The 22,702-nt window shown below is 41.7% G+C and overlaps 1 protein-coding gene across 3 annotated transcripts in view; it reads right to left on the reverse strand.

The window, feature by feature from the left end:
* Positions 1-17,736: 17,736 nt before the first annotated feature.
* Positions 17,737-22,702, reverse strand: part of SAMSN1 (SAM domain, SH3 domain and nuclear localization signals 1) — a 113,909-nt gene continuing 108,943 nt past the window's right edge. For all 3 annotated transcript variants that reach the window (XM_065575807.1, XM_005294634.4, XM_024102063.3), the window contains one exon: positions 17,737-19,144. In XM_065575807.1, coding sequence (XP_065431879.1) covers positions 18,945-19,144 — 200 coding nt within the window. In that variant the 3' untranslated portion in view covers positions 17,737-18,944. The remainder of the gene's footprint in view (positions 19,145-22,702) is intronic.

Raw genomic sequence — 22,702 nt, forward strand, 5'->3', positions numbered from 1 at the left:
TTGCACAAAAACCTTTTACATATTTGTAGACAATAATGCCTCCCCTCAGTCCTTTTTCCTCTAGACTGTACAGGCTCAGTTCTCTTAACCTTTCCTCAGAGGTCTTATTTACTATCTCTTTAATCATTTTTGTTGCTCTCCTCTGAACGCTGTCCAATTTCTCTGTCTGTTTTAAAATGTGGGGCCCAAAAATGAATGCAGTTTCCCAAATGAGGCCTAACCAGAGCTAAATAGAGCGGAATAATTATCTTGCTTGTTTAGCATGTGATATTCCCATTAACACAACCGAATGTGGCAGTTGTCTTTTCTGCACGAGCAGGGTGCTGTTGACTCATATGCAACTTATCATCCATTATAACCCCATGAGGTGCAGGACATTTTTAATGTAAAGCTTTTGGGAAAAGAAAAGAAAACAATCCTAGTTCCCTGTCCCATGTACCTATGGACGGACCTTCAGTGTCCTTGCATATTCAGCCTTTGATTTCTCTCTGCCAACCAGGATGCCCCTGACTGGCAGAATTTGTGCAATGGACAGCTTCTCTGTAAGGAGTTAATAGAGATCAGCTCTCATTTGATATACAACATTGGATAGGACCATGCAAACTCTGGGTGACTTAACAGGGGCTGGAAGCCTCCCTTGAATTTTTAGTGTGATTTCACCTGGAATTTCATTCACACAGGACACTGAGCTTGACAGTTTCATCCCTATTTGCTCACATAACAAAAGTGCCACACTGCCAACTTCACCCAAGTGAAGCTCAGGATTTATACAAGATGAGTGATAACTCAATGATACAACAGTAGAGCTACCTATGGGTAGGAAAGTTTGTATTAACCACATGATTCCTGGCTCAGGCCAGTGATCCTAGTCCTTTGCTTTCAAACGACATTCATTCACCCACAGAACTTTAAGGGCAGATGTTCCAGGACACTCTGGCTGCTTTGTGCCACTCCAAGGATGCAAAATGGCCATAAATCCAGTTTAGCTGGCCAGTGCACCTCAATGAATCAGTTCCTATATAGTTAAAATAAAAAGCACATAAAATGTAAAAGAAAATAGCCTCAGTAAACCACAGTAGTTTGTCTCATTTCTGATTAAAAAGCTGGTATATACATCAGTAAATTTTAAGACACTTTTCTGAAGCTATTCATGTTTCCAAATGCATATTATAATTAAGCTGTTGTTCTCTATCTAGTGCCATCTTTTAGACTGGATATCTACCGTGAATACCTTTGTGCCCGTGCCAGTCTGTGCCTGTTTTTTTTTTCTTTAAACTGAGTTCAGGTTTAGCAGTGCAAAGCTGTGCAAGTGTTCCTTTTGGCTTGTGAGTCTCAAGGTCAACCTAAAGTCAAGCTCCGATGAGATGTGAGCAGTTGTGATTGGGCCATCTATTTTCCTGAGTCTGTTACAGCTCTTTGAGATATGTGGAGGGAGAATAAAACAGATGGGAGGAAAAGGTTTGCAAGAAGTTGGATATATGCAACTATGATGTTACTGACAGAAATTACTAGAATCAGAGAAATTAGAGAGGGGGAAAAAACCCTCACATTCATTTCTTCTTGTCTATTCCCCCCAGCCAATGTGGGATGTATTTGTCTTAATTCAGAAACCCATTTTTAAGGCAGTTATTATTTTGAGCCTGTGATATGAATGACTTGCTATGGGGTCATTTCCTATGCTCCCTCAAGGTTCCAGAATTACCAGTCTGTCAGGCTTTGTGACGCTGCTCCACAAGTCTTGCCTTCCAGTAGCAGTATTACAGTACAGCACCAGGGTACAGCAATCTTTGTGTAAGCTTTGTCAGACACTGCTGAGGAAGGCTAGACCTACTAACGCCAAAGAGTTTAGGCCAAAATTCTATCTTTGATTAAATCAGTGAAATCTCCTTGAAATCCCTGAGTTCAGAGGTGTTGCACTAGTGTAATCAAGGGTAGTGTTTGGGCCACTATGTTCACAAGTGTAACTGGCTGCAGAATTTAGCCCTTTGACTTTGGTTTTATAGGCCTTGGCTACACTTGCGAGTTGGAGCGTATTAAATAAGCCCCGGACGCTCTAACTCCTGAGATGTCCACACTGGCAAGGCATGTAGAGCACCTGGACTCCGTGGCTGTAGCGCCCCTGGTAATCCACCTCCATGAGAAGCATAAAGTTTGCTGTGCCCCTGCTGGAGTGCCACGCTGCCAGTGTGGATGCTCTCATCTATTAATGTGTTCTGATCGGCCTCCATGAAGACCACAATGCCTGGTCATCACTTTGAACTCTACTGCCCTGCCCTCAGGTGACAAACCATCAGACCCGTCCTTCAAATTCTCTGGGAATTTTGAAATTCCCCTTCCTGTTTGCTCAGCAAGCCTTGTAGTGCTCTCAGCGCATCTTTCCAGGTGACCATGCCTTGATGCGCCAGGCAATCCCCAGTATGGAGCAATGGCGAGGTGCTGGACCTCATCAGTGTTTGGGGGGAGGAAGCTGTCCAGTCCCAGCTGCGCTCCAGCCGTAGGAATTACGATACCAAGATATCAAGGGCCATAATAGAAAGGGGCCATGACCGGGACGCAGTGCAGTGCAAGGTTAATGTGAAGGAACTGCGGAATATCTACCACAAGGTGCGGGAGGCAAACTGCCACACGTGCTGCGTCCACGACCTGCCGTTTCTACAAAGAGCTGGACGAGATACTTGGGGGCGACCCCACCTCCACTCCGAAGAGCACCATGGACACTTTAGAGGCCATGGCAGCCCAGAGTTCAACAAGGCAGGAGGAGGAAAGCGGGAGTGAGGGTGCGGAGGAGGAGGGGAACCCAGAGCCAGAGGATGGCCTGGCATCCCTAGATGCATGCAGCCAGGAGCTGTTTTCAAGCCAGGAGGAAGGTAGCCAGTTGCAGCGGATGGTGCTTGTGGAAGAACAAACAGCAGAGGAGGTGCCCGGTAAGAAGCGGCTTTTATTTTGGGAAGAGAGTTGTTTGGTGCGGACTCTTGGGGCAAGGAGGGTTGCAGAAAGAAGGGCTAGGGCTGTGTACATACCTAGATGCGGAATAGGGCGTTGATGTGCTCTCTCACATCATGGTGATCGGCCTCAGTGATCTAATCGAAGGTCTCAGGCAGAAGCTGGGCAATCCGCTTGCGCAGGTTCCTTGGCAGAGCTACTGTGCTCCTTGTCCCAGTAAGGCTAACATGTCTGTGCCACTGTGCCATGAGGGGTGGTGGGACCATTGCTACACACAGGCAAGCCGCATAAGAGCCAGGGTGGAAGCCTCATTGTAATAGAAGACCCTCCCTTGCTTCCCAGGTCACCCTCAGCAGCAAGATATCTTCCAGGATGAACTCATTCTGTGGAAAATTTGGGGACAGTGTTCAGTATAGGGCCCCCCTGCAGCTGTTGTCTCTCCCCAAGGCACAGAACCCCAGAGGACAGTACGGCCCTGACACAATCAGTTCCCTGTGGTTTCTCACCATTTCGAGGCTCTTGTGGATTATGTGCGCTTGCTTTGGGACGGGCACTTTCTGCTATTGTGTGCACCGTGCTTGTCTTTAAGTTCAGCCAAATCATTGCTCTGTCTAGTGTGAACAATGCTGCCTCTGTTAAATGTGGCATTTTGGCTTTATAGATGCAACCTTGAGACCCCAGCGGTCCTTGTTATCAATGGCCGAAAGGCTGCAAAGAATCAGGTAGTGTCTGTGAAGAAGCAAGGAGGACCTTCTGCATGAAGTCATGCAGCAGTCCCTTACTGAAAATAAAAAAGTACAGGAGTGTCAGGAGACCGAAAGTAGGCTCCACCAGGAGAATGCGGTTCACCGGCAACAAACCATGGAGCGGCTCCTAAGCATTATGGCGCACCAAGCAGACTCGATGTAGGCGCTCATAGCACTGCAGACGGAGCAGATCCGTGCCTGCCTCCCCTCCCCCTGCAGCCCTTGTCCCAAAACTCTTTGTCTTGTGCCCCCATGTCACCGCCAACCCACTTTCCACAATATCTGGTTTCTTATCGCCACCAGCTGCCTCCAACACCTGTAGCTTCACCACCCAACGCTGCAAACTATGACCCTCACCCACTGCACTCAACCCCCATCACCATGCTTTTAGCCAGCTTGAAGTGCAGCACTCATTGCATGGCACTCCAGACAGGAAGGCTGATATGATAACAGGACATACGCAAATCTGTGATTGTCCCATTCCCTACCCCGCCCCCTTCCCTCATCCCACACAGCACAGATGTGTCATGTCATGTGTGTTTCCCCAGCAGTTGTGTTTCTTTTCAATACATTAATTTTTTTTGGCTTTGTAAACATTCTTTATTGCATTAAGTAAAAGATAGCGTAGCCCAGGAAAGAAACAGGCACTGCAAGTCAGTGCATCATACGTAGCAAACACAGATGCTTACTATCATTGGAACCACTGCACTTCATTCCCGTGCAGGGCACCAAACATTACTGGTGGCTTTCAGCATCGAATTGCTACTTCAAGGCATTCCTAATCCTTACAGCCCCCACTGGGCCCCTCTAATAGCCCTGGTCTCTGGCTGTTCAAATTCAACCTCCAGTTGTTGAACCTCTGTAGCCCATGCCTGAGTGAATCTTTCACCCTTCCCTGTTAAGGAGGGTACAGCACGTGGCTATAACTGTGGGGATGTTGTCATCGGCCAGGTACAGCTTCCCATACAGACAGCACCAGCAACCCTTTAAATGGCCAAAAGCACACTCAATTGTCATTCTGCACAGACTCAGCCTATTGTTGAACTGCTCCTTGCTGCTGTTAAGGCTCCCTGTGTATGGTTTCATGAGCCATGGCATTAAAGGGTAGGCAGACCTGCCTACCCTTTAATGCCATGGCTCATGAAACCATACACAGGGATCACAATGGGCATTTCAATGTGTCCAAGGATCACAATGGGCATTTCAACTTCCCCTACGGTGATCTTCTGGACTGGGAAGAAAGTCCCTGCCTGCAGGTTCCTGAACAGGCCTGTGTTCCAAAAAATGCATGTGTCATGTACCTTTCATGTGTTAATGTCCATGAAATGCCCACGGTGATCCACAAGCACCTGGAGAACCATTGAGAAATACCCCTTCTGATTTATGTACTCAGAGGCTAGGTGGTCTGGTGCCTGAATTGGAATATGCATCACATCTATTGCCCCTCCACAATTAGGGAAACCCGTTTGTGCAAGTTTGCACAAATGTCACGCACATTGCCTAGAGTCATGGTTCTTCTGAGCAGGATGTGATTAATGTCCCTGCAAACTTGCATCAACATGATTCCAATGGTCGACTTTCCCACTCCAAACTGGTTAGCGACCGATTGGTAGCTGTCTGGAGTTGCCAGCTTCCAGATTGCAATAGCCACATGCTTCTCCACTGGCAGGGCAGCTCTCAATCTCGTGTCCTTGTGCCACAAGGTGGGGGTGAGCTTAGCTCACAGTCCCATGAAAGTGGCTTTCCTCATCCGAAAGTTCTGCAGCCACTGTTCATCATCCCAGACTTGCATGACAATGTGATCCCACCACTCAGTGCTTGTTTCCCAAGCCCAAAAGCTGTGTTCCACTTTGGTGAGCATGTCCGTGAATGCCACAAGCAATCTTGTGTCGTATGCATGTTGTGTGTTGACATCATCGTTGGACTCCTCACTGTCACTTTGTAGCTTAAGGACTAACTCGACTGCAATTTATGATGTGCTGGCAAGACCCATCAGCATATTCCTCACAACTTTGGGATCCATTCCCGCAGACCGAAAGGGAAGACAGAGCACGCAGTACAAAAACTGTTGAAAGATGGCGCCAAATGTGGACGAAAGCACAGGTCCAAAGTTTAGAATAGGGAACTGAGAGTCAGGTTCTAATCTCAGCCTTGACATTGACTTCCTTTGTGGCTTTAGGCAAGTCACGTAGCCTCTCTGTGCCTCATGTACATTTGTAAGATGGGGATAATAATACTTTATTTTACAGGAGTGTTATGTGGAACTCTTCATGTTTCTAAAGTACTTGGGGGGCCTGATCCAAAGCTCACCTCTTAGCTTGAACAGGATTGACAGCTCAGTGAAATAATTCTGCATAAAGTCCCAGTTGCAGACTTCTAGGGAGAACTCAGACAGTAAAAAACCACACCCACCTCCAAGCCTTCAAACTTGGTAAAGGTGGCTGTTATCACTGTGCCCAAATCTCTGCTTTGCTGAGTTTCTGCTTGTTGAAGCAGACTCAGGATGCTATTTGAGTGCTGGTTATGGTTCCTTAATTCTCTGTCTGGATCTCAGCCCTGGTGCAGGTTAGAGCAGCCAGGGAGCTGTGCTAACATGTGGCACCTGCAACAGCCCCCAAGGAGCCATCTGCCAGCTGAACATAGCCAAAAAGTGTTGAACTCTGTGCACTCCTCCTCATGGCCCTTCCCCACTCTGTCTCATTCCTCCCCACTCCTGAAATGCCCTCTGCATGGGGGCTAGCAATGCCAGTTCTACACTCTGTGGGACTCCCTCGTGTTGGGGAATCCCCAGCTACAGGGATGTGGCTAGTCTTTTTTCCTCTCAGACCTCCTGAGCTATATGAAGAAACTCCCTAACTCCATTATTTACACAGCTCATGCTGAATGCAGCCAACATTGCGTACTGTTACATTTCTCCAGTTCAGTGCATCAGTTTGCTACTTAATGGCCCTTTAACATAATGGACAAGCATACAGAGCTCTAGACCTTACAACTAAAACAGAGAGAGAGATGGCTCAGCTTTCTTCATTCATACTGCACAAAGTGAAAAGATAACACAGCAAATAAGAGTCATCTCCTGAAGGGGCCAGGCTCAGGGGGAATTATCAACTAAGTTAAACATAGTGATTATGTACCACATTGTTATATCACACACAGCAGATACTGCCAAGAGCTTTTATTGCTTGGGGGCTGCCCATGTAGTCTTACTAAAGGTAAAACTCCCACAGACTTCAAAGTGCCTGAGCAAAGGAAAGAGATATTACACCAATCCCAGGGCCAGTCTCTCTGCTGCCAGAAACAGAAGATTAAGCTCCAGTTTCGGTTATGGATGTCACAATATACAAGGAATTGTGTCTGACAAGCAGCTCAGCGCCTCCTGACTTTGACCTGGGGACACCCTAACTGGATCACTCTGTGCTTGACAGGTTAGGATCCCATGACATTTCCTCAGTTTGGCAAAAAGCTCCATATACTCTGAGCAGCGAACATCAAAACACACAGAAGATCTAGCCTCCTTTTTGGGAGGAGGTAGGGGGGCATCTGCTGTAAATGATCCCACACCCAGAGATTCAATAGTTTCATTTCTTTTTTAGCTTTGTTATCCTGTCCAAAGTAGGGGAACAGGAACTAAGGTAATAGAGTCTGATCCAGCTCTGCTAAAATCAATGTGAGACTGTAGCATGGTCTCCCAAACCCATCACCAGACTCTGCCTCCATTTCCCCACTCATGTAAATTGGAGAGCCAACTTGCTAGTCAGTTCATCAGTAAAGTTCCCACCAGTGGCAGTATTTCATTTCCTTTTCCAAGGAGTGCATTTATCATTCAAACACAGCTCAGCATCAATCAAGACAGGTAACCCAGGCCCTCGTACCTACTGCCCCCTAAGGTCTGTGCCTCAGAAGACTTGGGCCTTGGTTGCTGCCAACTACACAGCAGGTATCCCCAGCCACACCTAGCTAGTACAGTTAGGGTGACCAGACATCCTGATATTATTGGGACCATCCCAATAGTAGGGGCTTTGTCTTATATATATATATATATCACACCCTGAAAAAAAAAGTGTCCCGATTTTTCACACCTGCTATCTGATCGACCCAAGTACAGTGGCAACCCCCTTCCCCCATGTCATTTTCCTGACCTTAGAGCCCCCGCCATTCTCCCCTTTAAGTGAGTTGCTTCTAGGCCTCTTATCTTACCATCTGGAAGGCAGCTGATTAGTCACAGGTTGGGGAAAAGCCCATTTTCTTTAAAGTGCCATCCCACTCTATGATCGAGACTTTCCATTCACTTCAGTAAGTGTTGGATTAAGCCTCATAGTACTTTGATGAAATGGAACTTAAACTGTCTAGGGACTGTATCCTGCTCGTACGGGGGATGGACTCAATGATCTACTAAGTCATTTCCATCTCTAACTGCTATGATTCTGTACTGTCTAGGGATTCCCTTTTCCCTCATTATGAAGCTTCACTTCCTCATAAAAATGTACAGTGTGCTTTGCTAAAGAAAGTTCTGTTCATAATCCTACAATAAATAAAGTTCAAGAACCTGTCACCACTTTGCAGTGGAAATTATGGAAGAGGAGAAAATAAATTGGTTTAAGACTAATGTTAAAATCATAATAATCTGGGGCTTGATGCAAAACCCGTTGAATTCAATAGAAGTATTTAAACTGACTTCAGTGGGCTACCAACCATTCCTCTGGGAAGAAACATCCTGCAGATTAAGGGCTAGATTCTCTGCCGATGTAACGCCACTGGAGACAAACAGGCCTATGCCAGATGAGAATATGGCCCTAACTAGCTTTCAGTTGAAGAAAAAAAAATCTACTCTATTTGTCATTAATAAATTTAGAAGAACAAAACAAACAAGACAAAGTTCATTATTTTGTGGATTCTACCAGAAGCAATTAATGAGCTCCTCATACTGGCGTATTAACTAAGACATTCCCCAGAGCTGTGCAACCATCTGCTGACTAACATCTTTACTACTGGCGCAAAACCAAGGAAGTGAGCAAGAAAGCCATGTTGTCTTTCACTGCAGTAGAAACTGGGCAAATACAAACAATGCTGAGTTAGAGAGTCTGAGGTTCAGAGGCTACAAAGACTTATGCACATACCTAAGTTTACTTATGTGAATCATCCCATTGACTTTAGTAGAACTACTCATATGAGTAAAGTTAGGCATATGCTTTGGAACTCCTTGCCAGCTCTTGGGGCCTAACACTCAGCAAGTTCCCACTGCTCCTATCATAACCAGAGGCATGGCTTATGTTTCACACTCCAGTAATATCATAGTTACAAGCCTCCGATGATTGCCTAAGTCCTCCAGGGAAAGGAGAAGATCCAGGGCTTAATATTTCATATTTATATTAAAAATATCTCTGCAAAACAAGCAGAGAAAAAACAATTGCAATCGTAGAAACCATCTTTATATATTATAAAGTCAACAAACAATTTTTGCCCTGCCGTTCTCCTTCCAGATATAGTTTGATCCATTCCATTATTATTATTATTACCTTTGCAGCAGGTCATGTCAAGCTCACTACTCAGCTGATCCCTAGCTCTTAGCTAGGTTACTTTATAAATCCTTAATAAATAAATAAATAAAATAAAATAAAATAAAAAAGGCTGAGTGGGAGGGACAGCACCTCTGTCTTCTGGAGATCAAACCTGACAGCTACAAAGTTCCTCCAAAATCCTGTTAATAGCCATTTGGCACATGGATTACATCTACCATCCCAGTCCTTAAAAAATAATTTATAACAGAACTTTGAATGTTTCCTGGCTCAGTACATTTTTTAATATACTGGATCATTTGCATCAGTGTCTTTATTCACCTTATATTTCATGAGTAAGTAAATTGTGGGAGGTTAACCTTTTCTGTAAAAAAATAGGAATTTATGTGGGACTCCGTACAGCATGAGGGCTAGAGGAACTGAATCTCAGTTGACATAGTTAATATTTTGTCTGACTCCTCCTTGCCCTTTACTAGTTAAGGGAATGTTTTTAAGATGGAAAAAATATTTTGGAAAAAAAATTCCATGTCATATTCTCTGCATTGTCTGTTCATAATCTGGATAGTTACTCCCCATAGTAACACTTCCTGCCCTGGCGACCATTCATGCACAAAATACATCCTTCGTAGGTGATTTATGACATTTAAAAGCCCAGGTGATGGTGTAGGTTTCATAGATCCTCAGTGCTTAAATGACCTATTAGCCACATAACCCCTAATCCAGATCTAGCAGGCAGCAGTGTGCCACAGCACTGCTTGAATGCTGTGATAGTCATCCAAGGATGTAACTAGCAGTATGATTTCTCCAAAGACTGATGTTTGCAATTAACCAAATTACTTCAACAGGGTGTAGATAGGACAGATTTGAAATGGAACTGGTTACTGTGCCAGTGGCTGGATGATGATACTGCTGTGCCATTCGAAGGAGAAAAAAATCTTTCTCGGACAGTTCTCAGAGAAGAAGTTCCTGCTGTGACAGCAGATCTAGCTTGCATGCTTGATTTAATGCCCTCAATTAACATATTCTTGTAATTAACGCCTGTGTCTGATGAGTCTTGTGGAAACTGTAAGGCCTTGAGTGGAGGATCTAGGAATCTTGTAAGAATATAATGTCTTGAATCGATTTTTCTGTTTAATGTTTCATCACTCTGCAACCAATTGATCATTCTTTGAATAAAATCGTAGCATAACTCTGTGGCAACACTTGTGATTCATTTTCACTTAGCTAATCAAAATGTTGTTTCACAAGACCCCGATGATGTTCAAGATGCCTTGTAGGAGGTATTACCTTACACCAAGTTGGCTTACTCAGATGGCATATTTCTTGTAGCATTATCAGATTAAAAGGCGTGATTTATTAGGCATACCTGCCTCCACCTAATATCTGTTGTGGGGGGACAGACCTGTCTCACGGAGAAGTTTTTCAGCGGGCAAGAAGTCATACTAAATATATTTCTGTTTCAGGAAATACAGCATCTCAGCAAATCTCAGATCAATAGCTTTTAGGCTGGATTTCCCCTTTGTAAATTAAACAAACGGATTAGCAGCAGCACTTTTCCAGCACAGTGTGTACAGAATAGTCATTCATCTCCAGCTAGTAGGAGCCAAGTATCTAATTTCCAACTATATAATGCAGAAACTATAACTCCAAGGTTCAGGAACATGATTTTATGGTTTAAGAAGTCTTTTAGCAACTGAAACAATTTTAAACTGTTTTGCTTCTCAGAAAAACCACAAACAAAAATATTACGATAAGAGAGAAAATTGCATCAACTCATCCTGTATAGCTGGATTTCAACTGTGTATGCCACTTGGTCAGCTAATGATTATTTCTCTGAGGTGTGAAAATAACTGCTCTTTATTTTGTTACTTTATCTCCCCTTACAAATTGAAAGAAGTATTGGATTTTCAGATCTGCAGTAGCAGGGCAATGATAATTAAAGCATTGGAAAGGCTAAACAAGGGATCAAGAAGAGTCAAGGAGCAATGATAGCCATGCATTATCATTTAGTACTTGGCTACTGGTCCATTTGCCAGTGGTTGGGATGAACATTACTCCAACAGTGAGGCCTAACGCAGAGGCTAATGCACCGCACAGTGCCCAGGCTTGAAGTGGGATCCAAGTGTTGCACAAGCCTCATGCTGAGCTTCTGCACAGGGGTGAATTTCACCCCAAATAAATACATATTTTTGGCTACTTGGAGTGTCTGTCCTAGTTTTTTTCAGGGTTGAGTATTATATTTCTGTGGGGGTAAATAATAGCAGCATCAGGAAAATTGCACCATAGGCCAGTTTTTGAAAGGTATTTAGGCATTGAGAGATGTAGATCAGCATCTAGTGGGATTGAAATCAATGGACTTTTGAAAATCTCACCAGGGATTTAGGGCACCTAAACACCTTTAAAAATCTAGAAAGTGCTGACTGACTACATGAGGCTCAGAGTTCCTGAAGAGCACTGAAGATGGAGAAGGTCGAGAGTTCCCTATTACCCCATTTTGAGTATCTGTTCTGTCTGGGGAAGGGGAAAAATCATGTGGATTGCCTGAGTAGTGTCACAATCATAAACACTTGTGAACAAGAAACATATTAGTAGAACAAAGCTGTGCTAATAAAAGTGGTTCATATTGCTAGCTTCACTTTCCACATTATTTTCAGAATTCTGGAACAACAGTCTGTCACATGCCAATAGTTGGTTAAGGGCCTGATCCAATGTCTATTTAAGCCAACAGGAGTTTTTCTATTGATTTTAATGGGCATTAGATCAGGCCCAAGGTAAGGGGTACTAATAGACAGAACGCTTTAAAATGACCATTAGAAATAGATAGGTCTAAAGAAACAAAATCTCCGCCTATGCACAAGGGACCTAGATTCTTATGCATCTTTGATGATTGTAATTACAAATATCTTCATTTAAAGTTCTTGGCATACTGTGTTCTCCCAAAGACCAATACTTTAGATGTCAACCACCTGCCTTTGCTTCTATTCTTTCTAAAACATTGATGAGCCTTTCAGTTAGTGATGCGTGCATAATTCCATACAAGTGCTTCCAATAGCTACCAGACCATTGGTAAAAATTCTTCCTAATTAAACAGAGTATGTAAGCACCTGACAGATTTTAAAATATTGACATTCTGCAGCCAAAAAGGGGTGGAGGTGGACAAAACCCTGTTGGAGTGTTTAAAACATTTAGGCCATTTTCAATAAGGATCTCTACTACAAGAGACATGCTAATATAGCCTTGGACTAATGTGCGTAGCTTAAACTTTACTAGGATGACTTTTATCCTTTCTAGTTCTGAATTCATATTATTCTAGGCTGAATAATAAAACCTATTCAAAAGATTTATGCAGTGGTATTTCAAGAGATACGTAAGCAATTTCAGCCAGTACCTTCTTTCTCTAGACCCTCCTCAGTCTAAAACTTTTAAGTAAGATCCATAACTGGAAATTTCTTCATCACCAAATGACTGAATTGTTGATGTGCTGATGAAAAAAAAAGGATCCTATACTGCTTTTTTTTTTAGTACAAGGTGGCTAGCAGAAATTGGGGTTAACTGACCTTTATAATGGATACTCAGGATGGAAGTAAAGCTAGATACATACAATGCAAGTTATTTGAAATCAAATTGTGTTAATTGATATTCATTGTGCATTTTTCTGTTGTTTATTGCTAGTTGCTGATGTGAAGTTTGTTGATATTATAGGTAGGGCAAACATTTGTTTCTCATAAATAGGATTTTCAGTTGAATAGGTTTTAATTAGATGAACCCCCTGTATTTGCTTTTGAAATTGTGAGGTACAGTAAGTCTGTTATATCTAGAATCTTATACTGTTGAATCATATCTCTTGTAAATTTGTTTGCTTTTTTGGCAAATATCATCTAAAGTCTGTGCCAATTCCTCAACAATAAATTAATTCTCTAGTGTAAGGTATTAAATTATGGTGCTTGGAGGATCTGGGCCTGAGTCTGAACCTATAGATGCGCTGTCAGGATGCAAAAAGCACAGGTTCCTTCCACTGATAGACATTCAACCCGCTTCCTCACTAACCACCCTACTAGCGCCACCAATTCAGATTCTCCTTCTAATGTTTTTTGACACCATGTAATGGTTTTTGTCTCCTTGCGTGAATATATCTGTAGTCAGCAGTTCTACATCCAAAATATAATTTCTGTCAGAGACTCAGACAGAGAGGATCAACTTTACTGATGATATGATTAGTTTCTGGAAAGAAATGCACCACATCTAACAGTAGCCATTCTCCTAACATCTGATTGCCTGTATATCTAGTTATGTGTAATTGTAAGACTATCTGTAATAATTCCATCTTGTGACTCCCAATAATATGACACACCATGGGGCTTGTCTGTAAAAACACAGATGGAACCAAACACAGAAATAAAAAATCCACAGAACTGGGCTGCATTAGGGAATTAAAAACCAGCATCTCTCCAGTTTGGTATCAGCTGAATGGAGGCAACAAAGAGAAAGACATTTGCTAGTTCACAGATCTAATCACAATGGCTTTCCATGTATAATCTGTGAAAAAGAAAAGCTAGAAACCTTTTTTTAAATTACAGATCATATGTTTTAGTTCATTACAATTGAGCAAAGTCAGTACTGTTATATTTTAGCAAAAGAAAATAATAAGGAGTTGGCTAAATGTCCTGTAGCCATGTTTGTAGTGCTAGTGTACGGTAGCACTTTCATCGTTCACACTAATAGTCTAGCTTTTTCAGAAAGCTTGTTGATATTTAATACTAAAATAATAAATAATAAATTCAATTTTCATTAATACAGCAAGCCAAGTGGGTATTTACTGTAGCAGGGTATCCTGATATTGTTCATTTTACTAAATTTATCTGCTTTGGGAACCATGCTAGTGATTAACCTCCAAAGCAGGGGAATCATTGGAGATGGAAGACAACGTATGTGTTGGAGAGACTTGTATGAAGGGACGTGAGTCTTTTGGTTTGACTTTTTTTCATTTTGCTATAAAGCTGATTTTCCCATCCCGCCCTGAGTAACTTTGAGTTGCCCTCCCATTTACACATGTACTCTGTAAAGTACAATGCTAGTGGAGAAGATATTTAAAAAGCTCTCTGCATTTAAGATAGTGCTTGGAGCCAGTAAGGGACTGTTCTCAAATGAAATGGCAGACAATGAAGAGAGAGTTGAAGTATAGTGTTCTGTTGAACACAGTAGTTAAAGAGTACCGTGTTTACGTTTTCAAAAGCTTGGGTGCCTGATTTTCAGAGATTCTGCTGAGAACCCACAAATGCAGCTGAAGTCTGTGGGAGCTGCATATACTCAGCACTTTTGAAAACCAGGCCAGCAGCATCTAAAAATGATCATTCAAAAACTGAGCAAGAAGAGTAGAGAGAGTTTTTGAAAATTTGTCCCTAACTGGTTTGTTGAAAGTCACAAAGCAAGTCAAGGACAGAGTTGTGAATAGAACCCAGCTTCTGGCTCTCAGTCTGGTGTCCTAGCACTACACCCCAGGATCTTCTCAGTGTAGCAACTACCTCTCTCTCTTTCTGAGTTTTCCCATCACCCAGAAAAGGTGCTTATGTGAGCCATGGGCATGAGGCATGCTCCAAAGTCCAATTAAGTCAATAATTATAGCTGCACAAAACACAAATATTGTTTACATTTCAATCCACAAGTCTGAATACAACACCACAGCAAGCTGTTTGGGACACCCCCACCCCCTTTTTTTAAATGAATACACATTGCTAAAGGAAACCTCAGCATGCTCCTTTTGGCTGATTATGTCAACTTTGTCCCATTCTGGAACATCACTGAAAGCCAATCATTTATATTACATCTCATAAAAAAGAGAGGGAATCGAATTGCAAACAAGTATAATTCACATGACACAATGTGCCAAAAATGCATTTCACCCTGTTTTAAAAACTGAAAATGGAGTGATTTCTGCCCATTTCCTTGAGTCTGTGCCTGACAACACAGGGGAAGGTGCACACTTTTATATGGCTGAATGGGCTCCTCTACATATCCCCTATCAGAACTGGTAATTGCATTGCAACACACTTGGCCTTCGGGTCCAATAAAAACAATCTGACTTAAGCCACGTATAACTGAGCCTGCATGTACGTATGAAAACAGCCTCACACTTTTTCTTTTTAATAGCTTATTTCCTTTCACATATAGTGGCCTATTGCTACACATCCTTACTCAGGGCTTTAGTCTCACCCACATTACAAAAATTGGGAGGGGAAAAACCCCTTTAGAAACTTCATAGGTCTGACTCTCCTCTATCTTGTACCTTTTGTAGTCACCTGGGCAAAGTCAGCACAAAATGCTCCTAGATCAGAATTCTACAGTCACCTACACTGCTTACAGTGGTTTACACCCATTTTGTACACGGCTAATTGACTGTGCAAGGTACCAAGCATTGGCAAATCAGGCTCATTGAGTTTCAAGAGATTTATGACAAAAGGAGAGGTCAGGGAGCAGATTCCAAGGTCATGCAGGCCAATCCCTGTTGGTTTTTAGGGCCTCTATGTGACACGTTGGTTTCTTCTATAGTGCTGTGTGGCCACTGGCCAGCCTTCACCTAAGAAGCACAGCTCCCGTAGAAGCCCTGTTTCTCTTGACTCCTCTGACTGTGAAATACTTCTCTCCCCATTTGATTTGGGGAAAGTGATGAGCAGAAGGCAATGCTGCTAAAAGTAACAGACTTCTGCGTTGGTATCATCCATGACTTTGCATTATGAAATCCAGGGCCTCTTCAACTCTTTGTTTTGCTCCTTCCCACACACCCTGCAATGAAGGGGAATGTAGGGCTCCCCATTTTGTCTGACTAGGACCAAGGATCCTACACTCCCTCAATTACGCGGCACAGAGGGGCGTAAATAAGTGACTAAAACTGTCCCAAAGGAGTGAAAGGGAGGGCCTCCACAGCATGCTCTCCTCCCCCGACATTCCTGGCATTCCTCCTCAAGTTGACAGGAGTCTTTTCTTAAAATTTCTCACCATTGCTACCACTGGGGCAGCTCATTTTTTACCTAGGCCTTATTTAGACCAGACAACATTGAAGCCAATGGGTGTATTGCTTGAGTAAGGACTAATGGTTTAATCCATGCTCAGGGCACTTAACAAAACTGCTATAAGGTGAAAGAAGGCTGTACATGCCTGTTGCCTGTAAGCTGATTTTTTTATACTTTGTGGTGTACAATTTCCTCATCATTTTTCTCAGAATTGCTTGAGCGAGCGGAAATTTCTCAATGTGAGATGTAATCATTTAGCCTTCACAGGAAGTTGCAAATGGCTTAAATAAATTTAGTTACTTTGACACATTTTCCAGCACACACAACGATTTGGGCAGAAATTGACTGTGTTTCTAACTGGTTTGGGACACAAACAGCTAAACACACAGTTCATGTTCACACTTTTAATAAGTGGTTAATAGTCAGTCAGTCAATTATAACTGTCCACCACCCTTGCCATCAACTGAATCTGGTGCATGGATTGGTTCCTGTAAAACAACGGGCATGTGGATATTTTGCTAAATACACAGCCACTTAACTGTGTCACTGTAACTGACTAAACAAGTCCTCTCTCCTCCTATAAATCCATACAGTTAGATATACCACAGTACATTTGTGTCATTCTATATGCCTGCCTTTGTGGACTCTAATCACTCATGCATAGGCTATCCTAGAGGTCTTATCTGGCTGTCACCTGAACATGCTTCTCTGGAACAAAAGTTGCTACCATTGATTTAGCTCATGTTGGTACCGTATGTGTCCACATACAGATGTTACTGAAATAACTCATTAGAAATACATTAGGAAACTGATTTAGTGAAGTTGGTGCAAGTTTATGTGTAGAGATGCCCTAAAAGAAATTCCATTTTGGCTCATGCATCATCAAAGGCTTGTTAAGTGAGTTCTAATTGCAGATCCTTTTTCAGTAGTTATATGAGAACCCACTTAGCTTGACATACAGATGCCAGCTCCAGTCTGCAGGGCTGGAAGTTAACAAGCAAACACATCCCAAATCCATCTTGCTCCTTGTAAACACAGCATGTTTGATATGGAAGTCATTAACATACAGAGAATATGGAATCCCACAATGCCATGTTCACAAAGTAACTTTTCAGAGCAGAACCATACCTTAAGGTTCTGAGGCCAACATGAACACACCCATTGCAATATAGCATTTAGTGACAGGTAGAGAGAAGGCTGCCAAAACAGTTTTCATTATAAATCCCCATTTTCACTTGTTCATAACTTCCTCGGAAATCCTCTTTCTGAGAAACTTTCCATGCTTGATCTCTTCTGAAGGGTGATTTTTAAAAAAATGTCAGCAATCTAGTGGAAACTATTCAACATAGACATAATTTATGAAAATGTGTGACTAACAGGTGAGAGAGGAAGTCACTACATTAATTTGATACAGATTATGCATGATAAAAAGTGCTCAGTAGATGTCTCGTATATTATGTTACCATTAGAAAAGTACTGTCTTTGAAATGTTAGGGTCCACATTAAAAAGTTTTTAAGAGTCTCAATCACATAGTTCTGTTTATTGTCAAATGAAGTACTTCAAGAAGAGGGGGAAAGCAAATAAAAGGTATATTCCAGTGTAAAATACATGGGGAAATGATGATTAGTTGTTTTATAGAGGACACTGATAATATATACCAACGTATCAGCTATTGGCTTTTGCATACAAACAAGTATTTCTACTGACAAATTTCACGCTAAGTGCACAAGGAAGGAGTTTCACCAAAAATACTAATGAAAGCTCAGTTGTGGATATCAGTTTGTTGCTAATAGCTCTCTCTTTCATTTTACAATGTTTAGAAAGACTGTAAATAGTAAAGAAAAACTAAATGTGTACGAAATTCAAACTGCAAGTTGCTCCTAATGGCTACTGAAGACAGAGGGCCTGATTCTCATTTACATTAAGGCCCCTTTGCACCACATGGTAATGTAAAGAGGCCTTCAAGTGGCTGTAAATTATATTTATGCCCATTTTAAGGCCAGTTTACACAGCACAGTGGTGTAAAGCAGCTTTAATGTAAATGTGAGTCAGACCCAGTATTTTTCATAATACTATAGAATATCAACCTAATCACCTTTTTATTATGCTGGTGTACTGGTGAAAAGTATGTTTTGTACAAATATCAGAGAAACATTCATCAGAAGATAAAAAAGGACAGTAATTAATATTTAGCTTTTAAAATAAATATGTACACTATTTACAATATTTCAGAATGTTTCAGAAGAGAACATATCCAGAACTATGTGAGAATGCCTAAAAATAACTCCCTATTCTTTTAATAGGAAACTATTTAATATACAAATATATATATATATATAGCTAGGGTGACCAGATAGCAACTGTGAAAAAACAGGAAGGGGGAGGGGAGTAATAGGCGCCTATATAAGAAAAAGTCCCCAAAAACGGGACTGTCCCTTTAAAAATGGGACATCTGGTTACCCTATATATTGCAGTTATTTATTTTCCCTTCAGTCAACTGTTCAAGAATTAACAAACAAGGATAGCATGGGACATTATTTTCATCAACCAAGATTCAGGTACCAAATGTCCATATATTGAATAAAGTCAAAAATATTGTACTTCAGCTGGAAATCCTAAGAGTCCATTCGATGTTGAGAATATTTGCAGCCCATTACTCTGTTGCCATACTAGCAAGTTAGCTTAATGTATCTGATAGTCCTGTCTGCAAAGCTGCAGAAAAGCACATATATCAGTTGGTCTCAGTGATGGTGATCGTCTGTAGCATGTCCGATAGGTTTTCTGGATCTAGCTCTTCTTTGCCATTATCTGAATTTTCCGATAAGATGTAACAGCCAGAGTCTCTCGGACAGTCATTTAACTCTGACTTGTTAAAGCTGAGAACAGGGCTTAAGGACAGGGGCTGTTGCTCATTTTCATGTTCTTGTTCAGCTGTAAAAAATGAAAAGGAAAGGGTTATGAACCCCCCCTGAACAACACTTAGATGATTACAAGATTGTTCTTGGAGCACTGCAGAAACTGAATTAGCAAACTGCAGCTCTATTAGAGCTGTACCTTATATCTGTTAGAAATTGAAACCTTAGAAATCAAAGGATTGATCATTTTCACTACATGATGTCAACAGTCAGTGTAGCCCACTTAACATGAACATGATCCTGCAATACATTGCTCAAAGGATACCTGAACCCCGAAGAAGACAAAAGGACTGTGTATTGGTTCAAGGGTCTGCTTGTGCAAAATGGATTGCAACGCTGGGGTCTATATGTCTGGCTCTTCCCCTTTCCTCACTTTCAAAACCCTTTTAAAGACCAATTCAGTAACATCTGACATTCAATGTGCCCTCAGCCTTCTGTGATTGTAGCTGCTGTACCTTTAGGCTATAAGCCCCACAGGGCACGGATTTAGGCTATGTCTACACTATGCAGCTTTTAGCACAAAGCTGTGCCACTACAGCTATGCGGCTAAAAGGCACGCAGTGCAGCTGCTGTTTGTCGGCAGGAGAGAGCTCTCCTGCCAACAAAAAACTTCCACACTCAGCGAGCGGTGGTAGCTTTGCTGGCAGGAGAGCACTCCTGCCGACAAAGTGCTGTTCACATCGGTGCTTTTCCTCGACAAAACTTTTGTCTTTTGGGGGTGTGTGTGTGTTTTTAACACTTCTGAATGACAAAAGTTTTGTCGTTCACTTGCAAGTGTAGACAAAGCCCTAGTGTATTTATTTACAGTACTGGGAATGTTAACCATGCCATACAATTGCAAGGTTTTCAAAAGCACCCACAAAGAGGGCCAGATTTGCCAAAGAGCTCAGTTCCCATTCCAGTACCAAAATGAAGTGGCCAGCTTTTCAAAAGCAATAAGGATCAGATTTTTAAAGGTGTTTAGGTGTTGCTGTGCTCAGCATTGCAAAGCCTAACTGGGTTAGATACTTAAGTCTCATTTTCAAAAGGGATTTAGGCACTTGGGATTTCAATGGGACTTAGGCACTGAGCCTAACTCTCACTGAAATTCAAAATCCCTTTTGAAAATGAGACTTGGGCTTTGCAATGCTGAGTGCAGCAATAACTAAATACCTTTAAAAATCTAGACTTTAGCTTTTCAGTGAGAGTTGCTGGTGCTGAGCATTTCTGAAAATCTGGTCATACCTAAATAAAGGATGAGATTTTCAAAGGCACAAAGAGCAGTTAGTCACCCAACTCCCAATCATGTTGTTGAAAATCTCCCCAAATTAAATAGAAGCAAATTTCTCTTTCAAAACATTTGTCCTTATTTAGCACTTGCGCTATAATGAATAATCTGCCAGTGAATGGAAAAAAGACATACAGGTCTGTCGCATCTTACGCACATTTAACATGCACGATTTCAGCTTTACGCAGTCAGCAAAAACAAAACAAAAAAGAGAAAAATAACAATTTTAATACTGTACTTGTAGTGCGGGCGATTCCACCCGCCATTCAACTCAATGTAATTTTGACTATACACGGTTTTCTCTTTACGCGCTAACCGCGGAACGGAACCCCTGCGTAAGATGAGACTCGCCTGTACTGCCTCAACAGGAAGAAAATAAACTGATCTCTCAACCAACTACAACCTGGTATCTCACTGAACATACCAAAATGTCATGAATTTGATATATATTTGACACAGAGAGTCACCGGTAGTTCACTACTCTATCAGCAACTCATATCAGGCCTGACATACTACACCTAACACACTGTTGGCACTCTGTATCTAAAAGCTGTCCCATAAGGTATCATATACGAACTGGTAACATGCTGGTCTTGAAAATCATGGCATGGTGTATGCATGGGGTGTGTACAAAAGGTTATCAATACATGCTAGAATTGTGTTCTAAACATGCATGTCAGGCAGGATTACGATACACAAGGAATGTGGTTCTGCCTACTTGACTGTGTCTCCGATGTAAATTAGGTAAGGTGTGACCAAAGACAAAGAAAAGCACATTTACTTACAAGCAGGGCCGGCTCCAGGCACCAGCTTAACAAGCAGGTGCTTGGGGCGGCCAGGGGAGAGGGGCGGCACCTGCAGCAATTCGGGGGTGGCAGGTCCCTCGCTCCCTCTAGGAGAGAAGGAGCTGCCGCTGAACTGCTGCCGCTGATCGCGGCTTTTTTTTTTTTTTTCCAATTGCCACCGCCGATCGCAATCGCAGCTTTTTTTTCTTTTTTTCCAGAAATGCTGGAGCCGGCCCTGCATACAAGGCAAACAAAGCCACCAGGAGAGCAAAAGGGGGAAGAGGAATAGTCGTAAGAGAGTTATTGTGAAATTTTTATATGTAATGATCAGTTTTGTTCTCAATTAATACTATATTTGTTAATGATGACAGCTTTATAGTGAACATGAATCCTGTGTATTGGTGGTAGAGTAGATTATGTGCATTTACAGAATGGTCATATATAGCATATGTCTACCAGGAGGCTGGGGTCCAGATTGTATTTACAGTGTGCATTGCTGGTGCACCAGGAAGAATTAAGGCTTTGGATTCAAAACCCTCCCTGGAAAAGGCAGGCATGCAAGAAAGATTCATAGATAGTCATTTCAAAGCAATCACAATATTTCATTCAAAAAAACTGTAAAAACTGGACATTTTGGCATTGTTGGAACTTTTTTCTTTTTCCTTCTAACCAAAATTCTGGCAAAATCAACCTGATTTCACAAAGCATTTCAGTTTCCAAAGAATTGTGTAGTCTAACACAATATGGTACCATCAAAGTATTTCCAACCAGCTCGAATTGTAATCATCTACCCTGAAACTCCTGTATAACACGTCTGCATCAAGACCATAACCTCTTTTGAGGTACAGATTATCTTTTTAGAAAGCTATCCATTCTTAATTTAAAGACTTCAAGTGATGGAGAATCCACCATTTCCCTATGTAAGTTAATGGTTAACTATCCTCATTGTTAAAAAGGTGCACCTTTTGTCAGATTTGGCATTGTCTGTAACTATTTCATCCTCTCCCCACCTTACAGAGGATGGTTTGTCATATGAAATTTCACCTCTTTTTGTAGGGAAAATTTTTGGTAACATATCAGGCCAAGTTAATTTCTGGAGTAACTCCAGTAACTTAAATGGAGTTATACCAGGATTATTAATTAATTAATTAATTAATTATTAGTTAATCACAATAATAGAGGATACATATGTGATGCCTAACCTAGCTTTTCTATTAGCTCATGCTACATTTCAGCCAATGCCAGCAAAAAACCAAGTCTGCGTGGTCACTGTGTGCTTACAGAATTCAGCAAGTTATTGTATGAACCCTTCCTTAGATGCTGAACTCAGTAGTTTTTCCTATTCCTCAACTGTAATCCCAGGATCATTTATATTACCACTTGCAAGTGCTTTTATCAGCTTCTGTAGAATCATCTCTCTGTCCCCTCAAGCAGTGACCTAAAATAGTGTTAATCCTGTTTACATCATTCTGGTCAAAGAGGAAGCTTTGTCTATTTCTTTCTTTTTTTCTTTTTTCAAAGT

Source organism: Chrysemys picta, chromosome 1 (assembly GCF_011386835.1).
Source record: "Chrysemys picta bellii isolate R12L10 chromosome 1, ASM1138683v2, whole genome shotgun sequence".
NCBI lineage: Eukaryota > Metazoa > Chordata > Testudines > Emydidae > Chrysemys > Chrysemys picta.